Raw genomic sequence first — 15,521 nt, 5'->3', positions numbered from 1 at the left:
TTCAGTGACCCCGGTCACCCAACCCGCAGGAACGCAATCCCACCATGACGCATATGCTGCATCACAGGTCGGATTGGCACAGGGTTTTCATGACACCTACACTGCATCACAGGATGGGAAGGGGTTAAAAAAGAAAAACTGAAATCTCATATGGTCATAAGTATTCAGACCATTTGCTCAGACACTCATAAATTAAGTCACATGCTGTCCATTTCCTTGTGATCCTCCTTGAGATGGTTCTACTCCTTCACTGGAGCCCAGCTGTGTTTAATTAAACTGCTAGGACTTGATTTGTAAAGGCACACACCTGTCTATATAAGACCTCAAAGCTCACATGAGGTCAAAGGAACTGGCCAAGGAGCTCAGAGACAGAATTGTGGCAAGGCACAGATCTGGTCAAGGTTACAAAAGAATTTCTGCAGTACTCAAGGTTCCTAAGAGCACAGTGGTCTCCATAATCCTTAAATGGAAGAAGTTTCGGACCTCCAGAACTCTTCCTAGACCTGGCTGTCCAGCCAAACCGAGCAATCATGGGAGAAGAGCCTTTGTGAGAGAGGTAAAGAAGAACCCTAAGATCACTGTGGCTGAGCTCTACACATGCAATAGGGAGATGGGAGAAAGTTCCACAAAGTCAACTATCACTGCAGCCCTCCACCAATCGGGCAGGGTGGCCCAACGGAAGCTTCACCTCAGTGCCAGACATATGAAAGCCCACAGAGTTTTCTAAAAAAAAAAAAAAAAACACACAACACCACCACACATGAAGTACTCCCAGACTATGAGAAATAGGATTCTCCGGTCTGATGAGATGAAGATAGAACTTTTTGGTGATAATTCTAAGTGGTATGTGTGGAGAAAACCAGACACTGCTCATCACCTGCCCAATACAATCCCAACAGTAAAACATGGTGGTGGCAACATCATGCTATGGGGGCATTTTTCAGCTGCAGGGACAGGATGCCTGGTTGCAATTGAAGGAAACATGAATGCAGTCAAGTACAGAGATATCCTGGATGAAAACCTCTTCCAGAGTGCTCTGGACCTCAGACTTACAAGACAATTACCCTAAGCACACAGCTAAAATAAAGTGGTGGCTTCAGAACAACTCTGTGACCATTCTTGACTGGACCAGCCAGAGCCCTGACCTATACCCAATTGAGCATCTCTGGAGAGAACTGAAAATGGCTGTCCACCAACATTCACCATCCAACCTGATGGAACTGGAGAGGATCTGCAAGGAAGAATGGCAGAGGATCCCCATATCCAGGTGTGAAAAACTTGTTGCACCATTCCCAAGACGCTTCATGGCTGTACTAGCTCAAAAAGGTGCTTCTACTCAATACTGAGCAAAGGGTCTGAATACTTATGACCATGTGATATTTCAGTTTTTCCTTTAATAAATTTGAAAAAAAGACAAATGTAGATATTTTTGCAGTCAACATGGGGATGCAGAGTGCACATTAATGAGGAAAAAAATTAACTTTTTTGAATTTACCAAATGAATGCAATGAAACAAAGTGAGAAATTTAAAGGTGTCTGAATACTTTCTGTACCCACTGTACTCTGAAAGCTCAGCGTTACATTTATTTGGTTGTGAGAACAGTGGTATGACCATTTGTTTAACCCCTACACGACATTAGTACACGTACTGTGCTCAAGGAGGGGGGGGTTACTGCAAACAGTCATACATATACGACGTGACGACAGCACGGGCATCAGCGCTATAAGAGAGCCGACTCCCTGCAAAGCCCATGATCTGTACTAGCGACAATCACGGCATTTAACCCCTCTGATGCCGCTGCCAATAGTGAGAGCCACATCAATCGGCATAAGAGAGGGAGGCAGCTCCCTCTGCTCTAATTGGTAGAACACTATTGCGATCGCGTTGTGCTGATATTCTCCATTCTGCCTCTGGGGTGAAAGAGGGCAGCGGGTCATCCAGGTACGGTGGCCTGTAAGTTCCTGCTCAGAGCATGCGCTGACAAGCCTCCTCCCAGTGTGTGGTGCACTGATCCAATGCTCTATATTAGATTAGTGCAGGGACAAGGTAAAAAAAAAAAAACATATACCAAATCACAAATTTTAATCCAATAAATACATTTATGTAAAAGCAAAAAAAAAAAAATAAGCAAATAAAGCACAAAAACTTAGTTTCATTTAGCAGCTTCCGTAACGACCTGACAAAACAATCCCACTAGTTAACCCCTTCAGTGAACATAAAAACTAGAAAAAATTAATGGCAAAAAACTATGCTTTTTCATCACACAGCTAACACCTTAGTGACAGAGCAAATTTTATACTTAATGACCAAGCCAATTTATACAATTCTGACTACTGTCACTTTATGAAGTTATAGCTCTGGAACGCTTCAACGTATCCCACTGATTCTGAGACTTTTTTTCATGACATATTGTACTTTATGTTAGTGGTAAAATTTATTTGATATAAATTGTGTTTATGAAACAAAAATGGAAATTTGGCAAACATTTAGAAAATTTTGCAGTTTTCAAATTTGTGTGTCCTTAAATCAGAGTCATATCGCACAAAATAGTCACTAACAATTCCCACATGTCTACTTTACATCAGCACAATTTTGGAAACAATTTTTTTTTTTGTTAGGAAGTTATAAGGGTTAAAAGTTGACCAGCGATTTCTCATTTTTCCAACGAAATTTACAAAACCATTCTTCTTAGGGACCACCTCACATTTGAAGTGAGTTGGGAGGGGTCAATATGACAAAAAAAAAAAAAAGCACACCTCAAGGTGCTAAAACCACATTCAAGATGTTTATTAACACTTCTGGTGCTTCACAAGAACTAAAGCAGTGTGGAAAGAAAAAACAAACATTTTACTTTTTTCACAAAAAATTTACTTTAGACCCAAACTTTTTTCACAAGGGTATCTGGAGAAAATGGATAACAAAATTTGTTGTGCAATTTCTCCTGAGTACACAGACACCCTGTAAGTGGGGGAAAGCCACTTTGTGCGCATGGCAGGGCTAAGAAGAGAGAGAGAGCACCATTTGACTTTTTGAACCCAAAATTGGCTGTAATCAATGGCAGGCACCATGTCTCGTTTGGAGACCCCCCTGATGTATCTAATCAGAGGGAACCTCCCCCCAATTCTACCTACAATTCTAACAGCCCTACCCCTGAACCTAATCACAATTCTAACCGCAACACCCCAACCATAACTTAACCCCAACCATAACCTAACCCCAACACCCCGGCCCAAACCGTAGCCCCAATGGAATGTATTATATTATTTTTACCTAACTAAGGGGGTGATAAAGGGGAGTTTCATTTACTATTTATTTTATTTTGATAACTGTGACAGTGTCTATCACAGTGATCAAAATGAACCAATAGGAGAAATCTCCTATTGTTGCCAGGTCCCGGCCGATCTGGGGGGGCGCACTGCGCATGTGTCCGCCATTTTCTTCCTGGAAGAAGATGCCGATGTCCACAGTTTTGTGCACATCTGAAAAAAAGGAAACCATTGAACAGAGGCTCTGGAAAAGTATCATGGCTCCTTGCCCCCCAAAAGAAATTCAGCGAACTCTGCTCTTCCAATCCAATTGCCCCCCCCCCCTTCTGAGCTCCATAGTGTGCCTAAACCACATTTTGCATTCAAGCTTGGCATTTCTAGACCGCTGACAGTCCTCTTAATTTACGAGGTCCATGTCCTCAAATGCACAAGCTGGTACTACAATGGCAGATTTACAATTTTCACTCAGCAGCATTCAATGCTCTTTGTTTCTGGCAAACTCTCGTGGAGTAAAAATAGTCACTGCACCTGTAGATAAACTCCCACAGGGGTGCAATTTCCAACATGGGGTCACTTGAATGATTCTGCTCTTCTGGCACTTAGGGGCTCTGTATATTGATTCAGCAAACTACTGTACAATAATTTGTTCTCCAAGAGTCAAATAGCACTGCTTCTGCTCACAGTTGCATCGTGTGGTTAAGCAGTACTGTATAGCCACATATGGGGTATTGCTACATTCAACAAAAATTGCATTACCTGTTTTGGTGCCCGTTTTCCCCATTTCCCCATGTAATAATGTAAAATCTGGGGCCAAAACAACATTTTTGTGATAAAAAGATTATTTTTTTTTACTGCCTAATGGTATAAAATTCTGTGACACACATGAGGTGTCAATATGATCACTGCACCCCTAGATGAATTCATTGTGGGGTGTAGTTTGTAAGATAAAATTACTTATGGGTGTTCCTACTGTTCTGACACCTGAATCTCGGTTACTGTGACATGGCACCGTCAAACCATTCCAGCAAGATGTCAACTACAAAATGGCACTCCTCTTCTGAGATTTGCACTGTGCCTCAAAAATAGCTTTCAACCACAAATGAGGTATTGATGTACTCAGGAGAAATTGTGTAGCATATTTTGTGGGCCATTTACTCCTATTATACCTTTTGAAAATTGAAAACTTGGGGCCAATGAAACATTTTAGTGGAAAAAAAAAATGGTAATTTCCTATGGACTCAGACCAATGTAATACAATTCTGTGAATTGTCTGAGGGTTAAAAATGCTCAGTACACAGCCAGATGAATTCCTCAAGAGGTGCAGTTTCCAAAATAGGGTCACTTGTGGGAGTTTCTGCTGTTCTGGCATGTCAGGGGCTCTTCAAATGTAACATGGCATCCACAATCTGTTTCAACCAAAATTGCGCTCCTTCGCTTCTGAGCCTTGCAGTGTGCCAATACAGTGGTTTTCCACAACATATGGGTATCTTGTACTCAGGAGTATTTGCACAACAAATTGTATGGTGTATTTTCTCCTGCTACAATTATGAAAAATTTGGGAAAATAAATATTTTAGATTGTGAGCCCCATCGGGGACAGTGATGATGATGTGTGCAAACTGTAAAGCGCTGCGGAATATGTTAGCGCTATATAAAAATAAAGATTATTATTATTATATTTTCCATTTTCACGGCTCAACATTATAAAATTTTGTGAAGTACCTGGGGGCACGAGATGCTCACGGTATCTCTAGAGAAGTTCCTTGAGGGGTGGAGTTTCCAAATGGGGTCCCTTGTTAGGGCTTTCCCCTGTTTAGGAACTCTGCAAATGCGACATGGTGTCCGCCATCTATTCCAGTCAATTTTACCCTCAAAAAGTCAAATGGCGCTCCTTCCCTTCTGAGCCATGCTGTGCACTCAAACAGTAGTTTTTCACCACAAGTGGGGTATCTACTTTGGAGAAATTTCACAACAAATTGGTTCATTTCTCCTGTTACCCTTGTAAAAATGCAAAAATTATGGTTATATCAACATTTTTGTGGGAACAATGAAAATGTTCATATTTTTCCTTCCACATTGTTGAATTCCTAAAGTGTAAATAAGTCTTGAATGTGGTTTTGAGCACTTTGATAGCTGCCGTTTTTAAAATAATGTCACTTTTGGGTATTTTCTGTTATATAGGCCCCCTCAAAAGTAACTTCAAATGTAATGTGGTCCCTAAACAAAAAAACTAGTTTCGTAAATTTTACTGAAAAAAAAAATAAAAATAAAAAAAAATAATAATAGAATTAGTCTTACCGGTAATTCGGTTTCTAGGAACCTTCCACGACAACAGCATCGGTGTCTCCCCCCCGCCCTAATGGGGGACAGGAAACACAAAGAGGTTAAATAACCCTCCCCTTCCTACAACCCCAGTGTTTTTCTGGACACTAGCATGAAGAGTTACCACCAAAGTGCAGGAATCATACGATAAGAATATCAGATAGGGAGGGAAATTGGTGCGGTCGTGGAAGGTTCCCAGAAACCGAATTACCGGTAAGACTAATTCTATTTTTTCTAGTCACCTTAGACGACAGCAGCATCGGAGTAATACCAACAACTAATTTCTTAGGGAGGGACAATCGCCTGCAGAACTAGTCTGCTGAATGTTAAATCCCTATTAAAATCTAGCCTGTAGTGTCTGGTAAACGTATGGACAGAAGGACCAGGAGGCGGCTCTGCATATCTGCTCAGTAGATGAATCCCCTCTCTCTGCTGATATTGAACGTGAAGAATGAGCCTTCAGTGATGCAGGAGATAGATTCTGTGATGAGTATTCGAGACAGCTTGTTTGATCCAATTGGCGATCGTATTCTTAGCCACCTTCTTGCCCTTATTCCATCCTGAGGGCTCAATGAATAAAGTTTAGGTAAATCCTCCAACCTTCAGTTTGTTGGAGGTAGTAGAGAACCACCCTACGAACATCGAGGGTGTTAAAGGCCTCTTTTGTATTAGAAGGATGTGGGCAGAATGAGGATAGCACAATATCCTGATCTCTATGAAAGTGAGACTACCTTAGGCATAAAAGAGGGATCTCTAGCAGAGGATAATGCTATCTGCAGTAACTGGTAAGTAGGGCTCTTGCATTGATAGGAGAGCTGCAGGCTCTACATATCTATCGGAAGTAATTTCTACCAGAAAAACAGTTTAATTGTAAGGATTTTTAAAATCAGATCAAAAAGTTCAAATGGATCTGTGGTTGAACTGTGTTAAGCACCAGATTTAAATCCCAAGGGGGAATCTAGCTGCGAAGTCTAGGCCAGATTCTAGCTGCTGAGGTCATGAAATGCTTTATCCAGCATTGAATAGCTAAGTTCTGGTCAAAGAAATAGCTAAAAGCTGACACCTGCACCTACACGGTACTAGGTGTAAGACCTAGATCAAGCCCCTTTTGAAGAAAATCCAAAATCTGAGCAATGTTAGAATGAAAGGGATCAGGAATATTCGAACACCAGGACGAGAATTTCTTCCAAACCTTGCCATAAATGGTGTTGGTCACTGGCTTCCTACTTTTCTGGAGAGTTTGTATCACTTCATCTGAAAGCCCTTTAGCTCTTAGGATTCTGGCTTCAGTAGCCAGGCCGCAAGGTTCAATCTGTGAAACCCTGGTGAAGGAGATAGTCTTTCTGGGATAGAAGTAGCGGACCTTCCTGGGCCATGTCCATCAAAGCGCTGTACCAAATTCTTCCTGGCCACACGGGAGCGATTACTATCGTGGTGACATGATCGGACCGTATCTTCTGTAATTTCCTTCCCAGAATTGGGATCAGTGGGAAGGCATAGGCCAAGTTGAACCTCCAAGGGTGGGAAAAGGCATGTATTCCCAATGCCCTGTCTGCGGGATTCAGGGAGAAGAAAGTCTTCAACCTTCGCGTTCTTGCCATTGGCAAACAGATCCACATCCGGAATCCCCCATATTGTCACAAGGGACAGAAAGATTGCTTGATTGAGGAACCACTCCCCAGGATGGACGTCCTTTCTGCTGAAGAAGTCCATCTGAACATTGGCAGATCCCTTCAGATGGACTGCTGTAATGGAAAGAAGACTTTTCTCTGCCCAAGAAAAAATTCTTGCAGCGATCGATTTCAGTCTGATGTAGTTTGTGCCTCCCTGCTGATGGAGGTAGGCAACTGTGGTCATATTGTCGGAACAAACAAGTACATGATGACCGTGGACAAGGGCAAATGCGGCTCTCAATGCATCCTCTACTGCTATCCGTTCTCTGAGATTTGAGGAACTGGATCTGATGTCTGGGGACCATAAACCCTGAAAGTGGGTTCTCTACCACAGCGCCCCAGCCCCTCTGACTGGCGTCTGAAATATTTTCAGGGGAAGCTGATGCCAGCTGACCCCCCGCTGGAGGTTCCTGGAGTTTAGCCACCACGCAATGTAAGACTTCATATGACCGGGAAGGGGAACTCTCCTGGTCAGAGAATTTTGATGCCTGTTCCAAGACGAGAGAACATGAGTCTGGAGGACTCGTGTATGGGCTTGAGCCCAGGACACTGCCTGGATGCATGATGTCAGCGATCCCAGGATAGACATTGAGCCCCTCAAGGGTAGGAGCCCTCTGATCTCTGAACTTGGAAATCTTTTGAAAAAGATCGAATTTACGATCTCTGGGCAAGAAGGATGCTCTTTTTTCTGAATCCAGGATGATTCCTCGGAATTTCTCGGACATTAGACGAACCAGCGGTACGGACTTCGCCGGAGTGTGATTCTGACCCCACACGTGCCCCATCTTCCTTTTCTTAGGAGGGGGTTGTAGTACTGAAACCAAGGAAAAGGTGGACATAAAGTACTAAACCTCTTGTTTGTTGAGGGATGCTGTCCAACAGGGAGGGCTGTTCGGTACGCAACACAGTCAGTGAAGGGCTTGCAAAGCTTCTTCTTATATGCTGAGGGAAGTTTGGTAGCACATACACCACACTTGTGGCTGGGCACTTTATCCTTCTTAGGGGCTGACACCCTGTCTCCCTAAACAGAGAGAACGGTGGACCAAGTCTCCCATGAAGACATAACCCAGGGACCTTCATCCACTACTTACAGTAGGAGGGTGGACACTGGGCTCTGCAGAAGCAGAAAAGCAACGTTTGTCACCATCCATGGTTAGTCCGTCAGTGGTCACACAGACACAGACAATAGGTTCTACCTGGAGGCATCCCCCGACCAGGATTAAATAATCGAGGTCCCAGCATTCATGTTTGTGCTCCTCCTCCCCCAGGTCATCGGGTGGAACCCCGAAGGGAACGTCCCAACACGCCAGCATCTCCGGAGCCCCCAACAAAAAACCCACCAAGAGCACGTGTGTTCACCGTGGAACGCACCCGGAAGTGAACCGGAAGTTTGGCATAACGTCACTTCCGGTACACACGGCATTTAGATTCTGCCAGCATGTGGAGAGGACTACGCCCGAGAGCTGCAGGGAGGACCCCAGCCGCACATCACTGCCCCACTTTACCCCCCTGAGGAGGCGCAGGAGGGCGGGAAAGGTCCCGAGTCTCATGGGGGCCATGGAGATGAGAGCAGCACATGGAGGAGAGTGGAGCCCCTGACCTCAGCTGCCCGGCATTAAGTGAGTAAACCCGGGTGCTCCAGATCGCCGGCCACGGCAGCACCATCAGGAAACTTCTTCATGCCCCCATAAACACTGGTGGTTGTAGGGATGGGTATTTAACCTCCGTGTTTCCTGTCCCCCATTAGGAAGGGGAGACTTCCTACAATGCTGTGGTCATGGAAGGTGACTAGAGAAAAGGAGAATTGCTGATAAACTGTAACAAATATATACAAATACACACACTCACACTACAAAAATGATGCTGACGTACAGTAGACATGTGGGAAATATTTATAAATTATTTTTTACAACATGACTAAATTGCAAAGTTATCAATTTTTGGCAAAAAAAAAAAAAAAAAAAAAAAAAAAAAAAATCGATATTCTCACAAATAAACAAAAAATTCAAGATAAATTTACCACTACCAAAGTACGATGTGTCACAAAAAAAAATCTCAATCACTGGGATTTGTTGAAGTATGAAAGAGTTATTAGCACAAAGTGACACTCGTCAGAATTGTAAAATTTATCCTGGTCATGAAGGTGAAAACAGGCCTCGGTGCAAAGGGAACAGTTTCTTACAAGACAGCATTACACCACTTTGTGCTTGTGTTACAGGGAGCAGCTTGCATGGAAGGTTCTACCATGATGCTCATACTCAAACGGAATAAAATCCAGATGGATGAAAAAGTTAGTTTCTATATGTACATCGTTTTCATACAATTAGCATGTCTATCTATTGTGATTTCCATAATTCCATGACTTTTCCTTCTTGGTGTTGCAGTTTCAAGGAGGAGTATATATTCACATAACATTTAAAATTAATAGAAAAAAAACCCTACCTTTGTCAGTGAACCAACTGGGTCTGTTTTATAAATAGCTTGAAATGGTTTACGGTCAACAGGACAAGATGATGATGTCTGAAAAACAGACAAGGCAAAATGTAATTTTCAAAGCAAATAGCAGATAATAAGAAAGTATCGTAGTCTTGATTTTCTGATTATTATTATTTTTTTTTTTTTTATTTAGCTGGCACTTGAATTACCTTGCAACTCAGTGGGTCTCCGTGTCCAGTGATCACACACTAGACCTCCAAAAAGTGCAAACCTCAGCAGGCACTAGCACACCGCTCCTGTTTGACTGCAGATATTGACCCAAGTGCCTATGCTTTCCACTAAATCTGTATTCCAGACAGTGTACGTGCATTCTCAGAGGAATAATGAGCAATCACAGTGGGAGTCTCAGACTCTGGACCTCTATTGATCAGCAGGCAATTCAAGTGTTTGCTAAACATGAAAAATCAATTAAGTTTAGTTACTTTTAAAACACTAGTTTTTTTTTTTTTACAAAAACAACTATGACAAAAGGTGCAGGGAGACAAGGATCCAGGAATAGTGGGTTAATACAATAATGTAGAAACTATATAACACGCATTCTGAAGGGAGGAAAGGCCATCCAAACATGATTGACTAAAACAAAAATTCCTTTCAGCACAACTACTAACTACATTAAAGGGTCAATCCCAATACACTAATATCGCCTCAATCATGAACTTGCTTTTTTATACAAGCATGCCAATATAAATCATTTTGGAAACTAGGTCATGGTTACGAATTTTAGTCCCCAATGATTCCCACCAGGGCTGTGGAGTCGGAGCTCATTTTGGTGGAGTCGGTATAGAATGGACCGACTCAGACTCCTAAAATATATAATAAATTGGGTACAGTAGTTCAATGCAGAATGTGCTGAATATTTTTTCATAGGAATTTGGGAAAGTTATGAAATGTCCTATAAATGACTGTTCTATTCCTGATCTAAGGCTACATTCACACACAGCATTTTTCGAGTATACGTTTTTCAGTTGCAAAAGCAGATCAGCTTTTTAAAAAACGGCATCACCTGAAAGGTTTTTGAGCTCATAGCTAATGTTTTCAATAGAAAAAGCAGATTAGAAATCTGCTCTATATATCCATTTATCCATATCTGTCTATCCATATCATAAATGTACCAAAAAGAATGAAAGCCGGATAGCACACAGACTAACACTCCCTTTTTTTTTTTTTTTAGCACCAGTCAGGTACACCTCATAGCTGCCCAAAAGGACGCCCAGGACAGGCATTGCTCGTCTTCAGTAACACATCAACATCAATTGATAGTTGGAATAAATAGACTGCATTCACCACATCTTCTTAAGGTGCAGGCTTTATTTTCAAGTGTAGGGGTGTGCAGTATGAGGTTCTGCAGCAGCTGAGGTGTGCAGTATGAAATTCTGCAGAACAGTATGAGGTTCTACCCCTCCCCCCCCAGTTTGATTCTGGCTACGCCCATAGTGTGAATGTAGCCTGAGGATCTAGGCCTTGTCTTAGCCGAGAAAAGTGTGTGTGTATATGTGTGTATATGTGTGTGTATATATATATATATATATATATATATATATATATATATATATACACATACACACATATATATATATATATATATATATATATACATATACACACATACACACACACACACACACACACACACACACACACACACACAGAGTACAGACCAAAAGTTTGGACACACCTTCTCAAAGCATTTTCTTTTATTTTCATGACTATGAAAATTGTAGATTCACTCTGAAGGCATCAAAACTATGAATTAACACATGTGGAATTATATAAATTAACAAAAAAAAAAGTGTTAAACAACTGAAAATAATGTATGTCTTATATTCTAGGTTCTTCAAAGTAGTCACCTTTTGCTTTGATTTCTGCTTTGCACACTCTTGGCATTCTCTTGATGAGTTTCAAGAGGTAGTCACCGGAAATGGTTTTCACATCACAGGTGTGCCCTGTCAGGTTTAATAAGTGGGATTTCTTGCCTTATACATGAGGTTGGGACCATCAGTTGTGTTGTGCAGAAGTCTGGTGGATACACAGGTGATAGTCCTACTGAATAGACTGTTAGAACTTGTATTCTGGCAAGAAAAAAGCAGCTGAGTAAAGAAAACGAGTGGCCATCATTACTTTAAGAAATGAAGGTTAGTCAGTCCGAAAAATTTGGAAAACTTTGACAGTGTCCCCAAGTGCAGTGGCAAAAAACATCAAGCGCTACAAAGAAACTGGCTCACCTGAGGACCACCCCGGGAAAGGAAGACCAAGAGTCACCTCTGCTGCAGAGGATAAGTTCATCCGAGTCACCAGCCTCAGAAATCGCAGGTTAACAGCAGCTCAGATTAGAGACCAGGTCAATGCCACACAGAGTTCTAGCAGCAGACACATCTCTACAACAACTGTTAAGAAGAGACTTTGTGCAGCAGGTCTTCATGGTATTAAAGCTGCTAGGAAACCACTGCTAAGGACAGGCAACAAGCAGAAGAGACTTGTTTGGGCTAAAGAACACAAGGAATGGACATTAGACCAGTGGAAATCTGTGCTTTGGTCTGATGAGTCCAAATTTGAGATCTTTGGTTCCAACCACCATGTCTTTGTGCGACGCAGAAAAGGTGAACGGATGGACTCTACATGCCTGGTTCCCACCGTGAAGCATGAAGGAGGAGGTGTGATGGTGTGGGGGTGCTTTGCTGGTGACACTGTTGGGGATTTATTCAAAATTGAAAGCATACTGAACCAGCATGGCTACCACAGCATCTTGCAGCGGCATGCTATTCCATTCGGTTTGCGTTTAGTTGGACCATCTTTTATTTTTCAACAGGACAATGACCTCAAACACACCTCCAGGCTGTGTAAGGGCTATTTGACCAAGAAGGAGAGTGATGGGGTGCTACACCAGATGACCTGGCCTCCACAGTCACCAGACCTGAACCCAATCGAGATGGTTTGGGATGAGCTGGACTGCAGAGTGAAGGCAAAAGGGCCAACAAGTGCTAAGCATCTCTGGGAACGCCTTCAAGACTGTTGGAAGACCATTTCCAGTGACTACCTCTTGAAGCTCATCAAGAGAATGCCAAGAGTGTGCAAAGCAGTAATCAAAGCAAAAGGTGGCTATTTTGAAGAACCTAGAATATAAGACATATTTTGAGTTGTTTCACACTTTTTTGTTAATTATATAATTCCACATGTGTTAATTCATAGTTTTGATGCCTTCAGAGTGAATCTACAATTTTCATAGTCATGAAAATAAAGAAAACTCTTTGAATGAGAAGGTGTGTCCAAACTTTGGTCTGTACCGTATGTAATCGATATTATACATTGTATTACATATTTACAATTTATTACAGTTTGTGTTCTAAAGTTGTATTCCAATAAACAGATATTATATTCTATCTAAATATCTTGATTATTGGATCATAGAAATGATTAAATGTCTGATGTTCACATTGTACTACAATAAATTTTTCACTTAAATATAAGCAACCTATGTGGGAGTCGGAGTCGGTGTAAGGGAAATTGAGGAGTCGGAGTCGCAGGTTTGACTTACCGACTCCACAGCCCTGATTCCCACAGCTCTATTTAACTTCCTTTGCCATTGACACCATCCTCTTAATTACAATGGCAATGATCAAGCATACACCATTCCTTTCCGCTTACATCCATAAGCTGCTGTTCTGCTTGTGAAATAACCTATGAATGACTAGTCTGGCTGCATCGCTGGACCTTCACTCCCTCAGGCAGTACTCTCCCTCAGTCAGTAAACGGTACCTTCGGCTCTACACAATGAAATCTGAACTGGCATCCAAAGCAGCTGTGCAGAGAGGAGAGCTAAGTTCAGAGCAGCAAGCGCCAACACAAGTCAACTCTGACTGCTATGCCAGCACTCAAATCAGCTATACAGAGGAGCTCCAAGTTCAAAGTGTGGAGCTTTAACGGTTTGGTCTCTTCCATGTTACTCTGGGTTTACCATGGATCTCTTAAAAATAAAGAAAATAAAAAAAACAGTATTATTCCACAGACAAACTGCTAAGGAATTTAGATTGTGAGCCCCATCGGGAACAGTGATAATGTCTGTAAAGCGCTGTGGAATCAATGGTGCTACATGCAATGCGCCATGGAATAAATGGCGCTGTAAAAATATATAAATTAGTAAATAGTTCTGCTACGTATGCAGTATAAATGCTGCATACTGCTGCTTGCAAGATTTTTTTTTTTTTGTCAATCTATTACGAACTTGCACTTGACTGCTATATGTGCCGCAGCATGGAGCTTGATGATCTCCACGAACCTTTCAATGATATGTTAAGTTCTAGGAACACTGACCAATAGTAGGTCATATTAATATACATTAATAATTTCATAAAGTACGTAACATTCATTATATTCAAAAGCTTCATTGACACCATCTTTATAAATACAAATTGACCGTGTTCCAGTCTTTTCTTCCTGTTTACTTGAGGAGACTGGGATATCATGAGGTATTATATAGAGTGTGTTAAAAAAAATAAATAATAAGATTACATAGTCACCCATCACAAGAGAGCAGAGGGAGGGGCACTGCAGCACTGAGGAGAAGCAGTGTGCTGCTGGGAAATGTAGTTTAAGCAGATAAGAGGACAGCCCATTCAGCTCTGTGAAACTGAAAGCACAGAGGGGCAGAAGAAGATAAAAAGAAGACACAAAAGGTACAAAGAAGAAATGTAATGTTGGCCTTGATCTGTATATTAACAATAGTTATGCAGATATTGTGATTTGTAAAAAACATTGCGATTGTGGGAATAACCCTTAAAACAAAATCAGAGCTGTGGAATTTACAATATTTTGGCTTAAAAACTTACTTCAGACCACTTAAGAATACAGGAAACACAAAATGCATGGCAACATTCTTCAGGAAAGCCAACTTCTCGGGTGAGATAGTTAAGACATATGGGGCACCTCTCAGATGTATTTGATGTTTCAGCATTGGCACAACTACCATCCTTATTTTCTTCACCTGTAAAATGTAACAAAAACAGCAATATTCGTATTTAAAACACTTTAGTCAAAATGTTAAGAATGTCAATATCACAAGAGTCTGAAAAGCTGAGCTTAAATAAGTACATAGCCATGTTGACCGCTAATACATAAAAATTATGAAGACTCAGATTTTTGTTCTAAAAGCAGGTTTCAAAAGGGACCTCATAATAATCAATGGGACCCCTCTGCTTCGGTTTGCATAACAGATGAAACCGATCAGTTTGTCTTTTACTAAAGTGCAATAAACAAACAAAATGTCCAAATGCACATATGAGCAAAGTCTCACAAGTTATATTGCATGTAAAACCATTTGCTGAAAGTTTATTCCATTACAATATATAGAGATCATGATATTTATACGGTAGGTCAATGTTTAATCCAACACACTAAGGCAATAGAGAATGCTCACCTTCCTTTTCTTCAGGTTGCTCATTTCTGGTAGTAGGAGAGCATAAACTATCATTCTCCATCTTACCCCTAAAATACAAAAAATAAAATATTAGTGGATACATACAAACAGTACTGTACAACAGTTTTAGGCAGGGGTTGGAAAAAAAAAAATTTAATGTTAATTTGCAATAGCGAATGATTAGAAATGTAAAGCAAATCAATATTTGGCATGACCACTCTGCCTTCAAGACTGCATCAATTCTTTTAAATACCAGGACTTCTTGTTGTTCATCTTAAAACATATCTGTCACCAAGCTTTTGCCAACTAATCTGAGAGCAACATAACGTAGAAAAAGTTACCCCGGATTCCAGT

The 15,521-nt window shown here is 41.3% G+C and overlaps 1 protein-coding gene across 1 annotated transcript in view; it reads right to left on the bottom strand.

Annotated features, from left to right (window-relative positions):
* SCAF11 (SR-related CTD associated factor 11) overlaps nucleotides 1–15,521 on the bottom strand; it is a 160,619-nt gene that overhangs the window by 120,927 nt on the left and 24,171 nt on the right. Inside the window, exons 2-4 of the mRNA XM_073554244.1 lie at nucleotides 15,168–15,235; nucleotides 14,581–14,735; nucleotides 9,704–9,781 (exon numbers count right to left, since the gene is read on the bottom strand). Of these exons, the coding sequence (XP_073410345.1) occupies nucleotides 9,704–9,781; nucleotides 14,581–14,735; nucleotides 15,168–15,228 (294 nt within the window). The 5' untranslated portion in view covers nucleotides 15,229–15,235. The remainder of the gene's footprint in view (nucleotides 1–9,703; nucleotides 9,782–14,580; nucleotides 14,736–15,167; nucleotides 15,236–15,521) is intronic.

This window comes from Dendrobates tinctorius, unplaced genomic scaffold (genome assembly GCF_039654945.1).
Source record: "Dendrobates tinctorius isolate UK_male_01 unplaced genomic scaffold, ASM3965494v1 ptg000209l, whole genome shotgun sequence".
In the NCBI taxonomy this organism is placed as follows: domain Eukaryota; kingdom Metazoa; phylum Chordata; class Amphibia; order Anura; family Dendrobatidae; genus Dendrobates; species Dendrobates tinctorius.
This window is presented reverse-complemented; position numbering and strand designations above follow the sequence as displayed.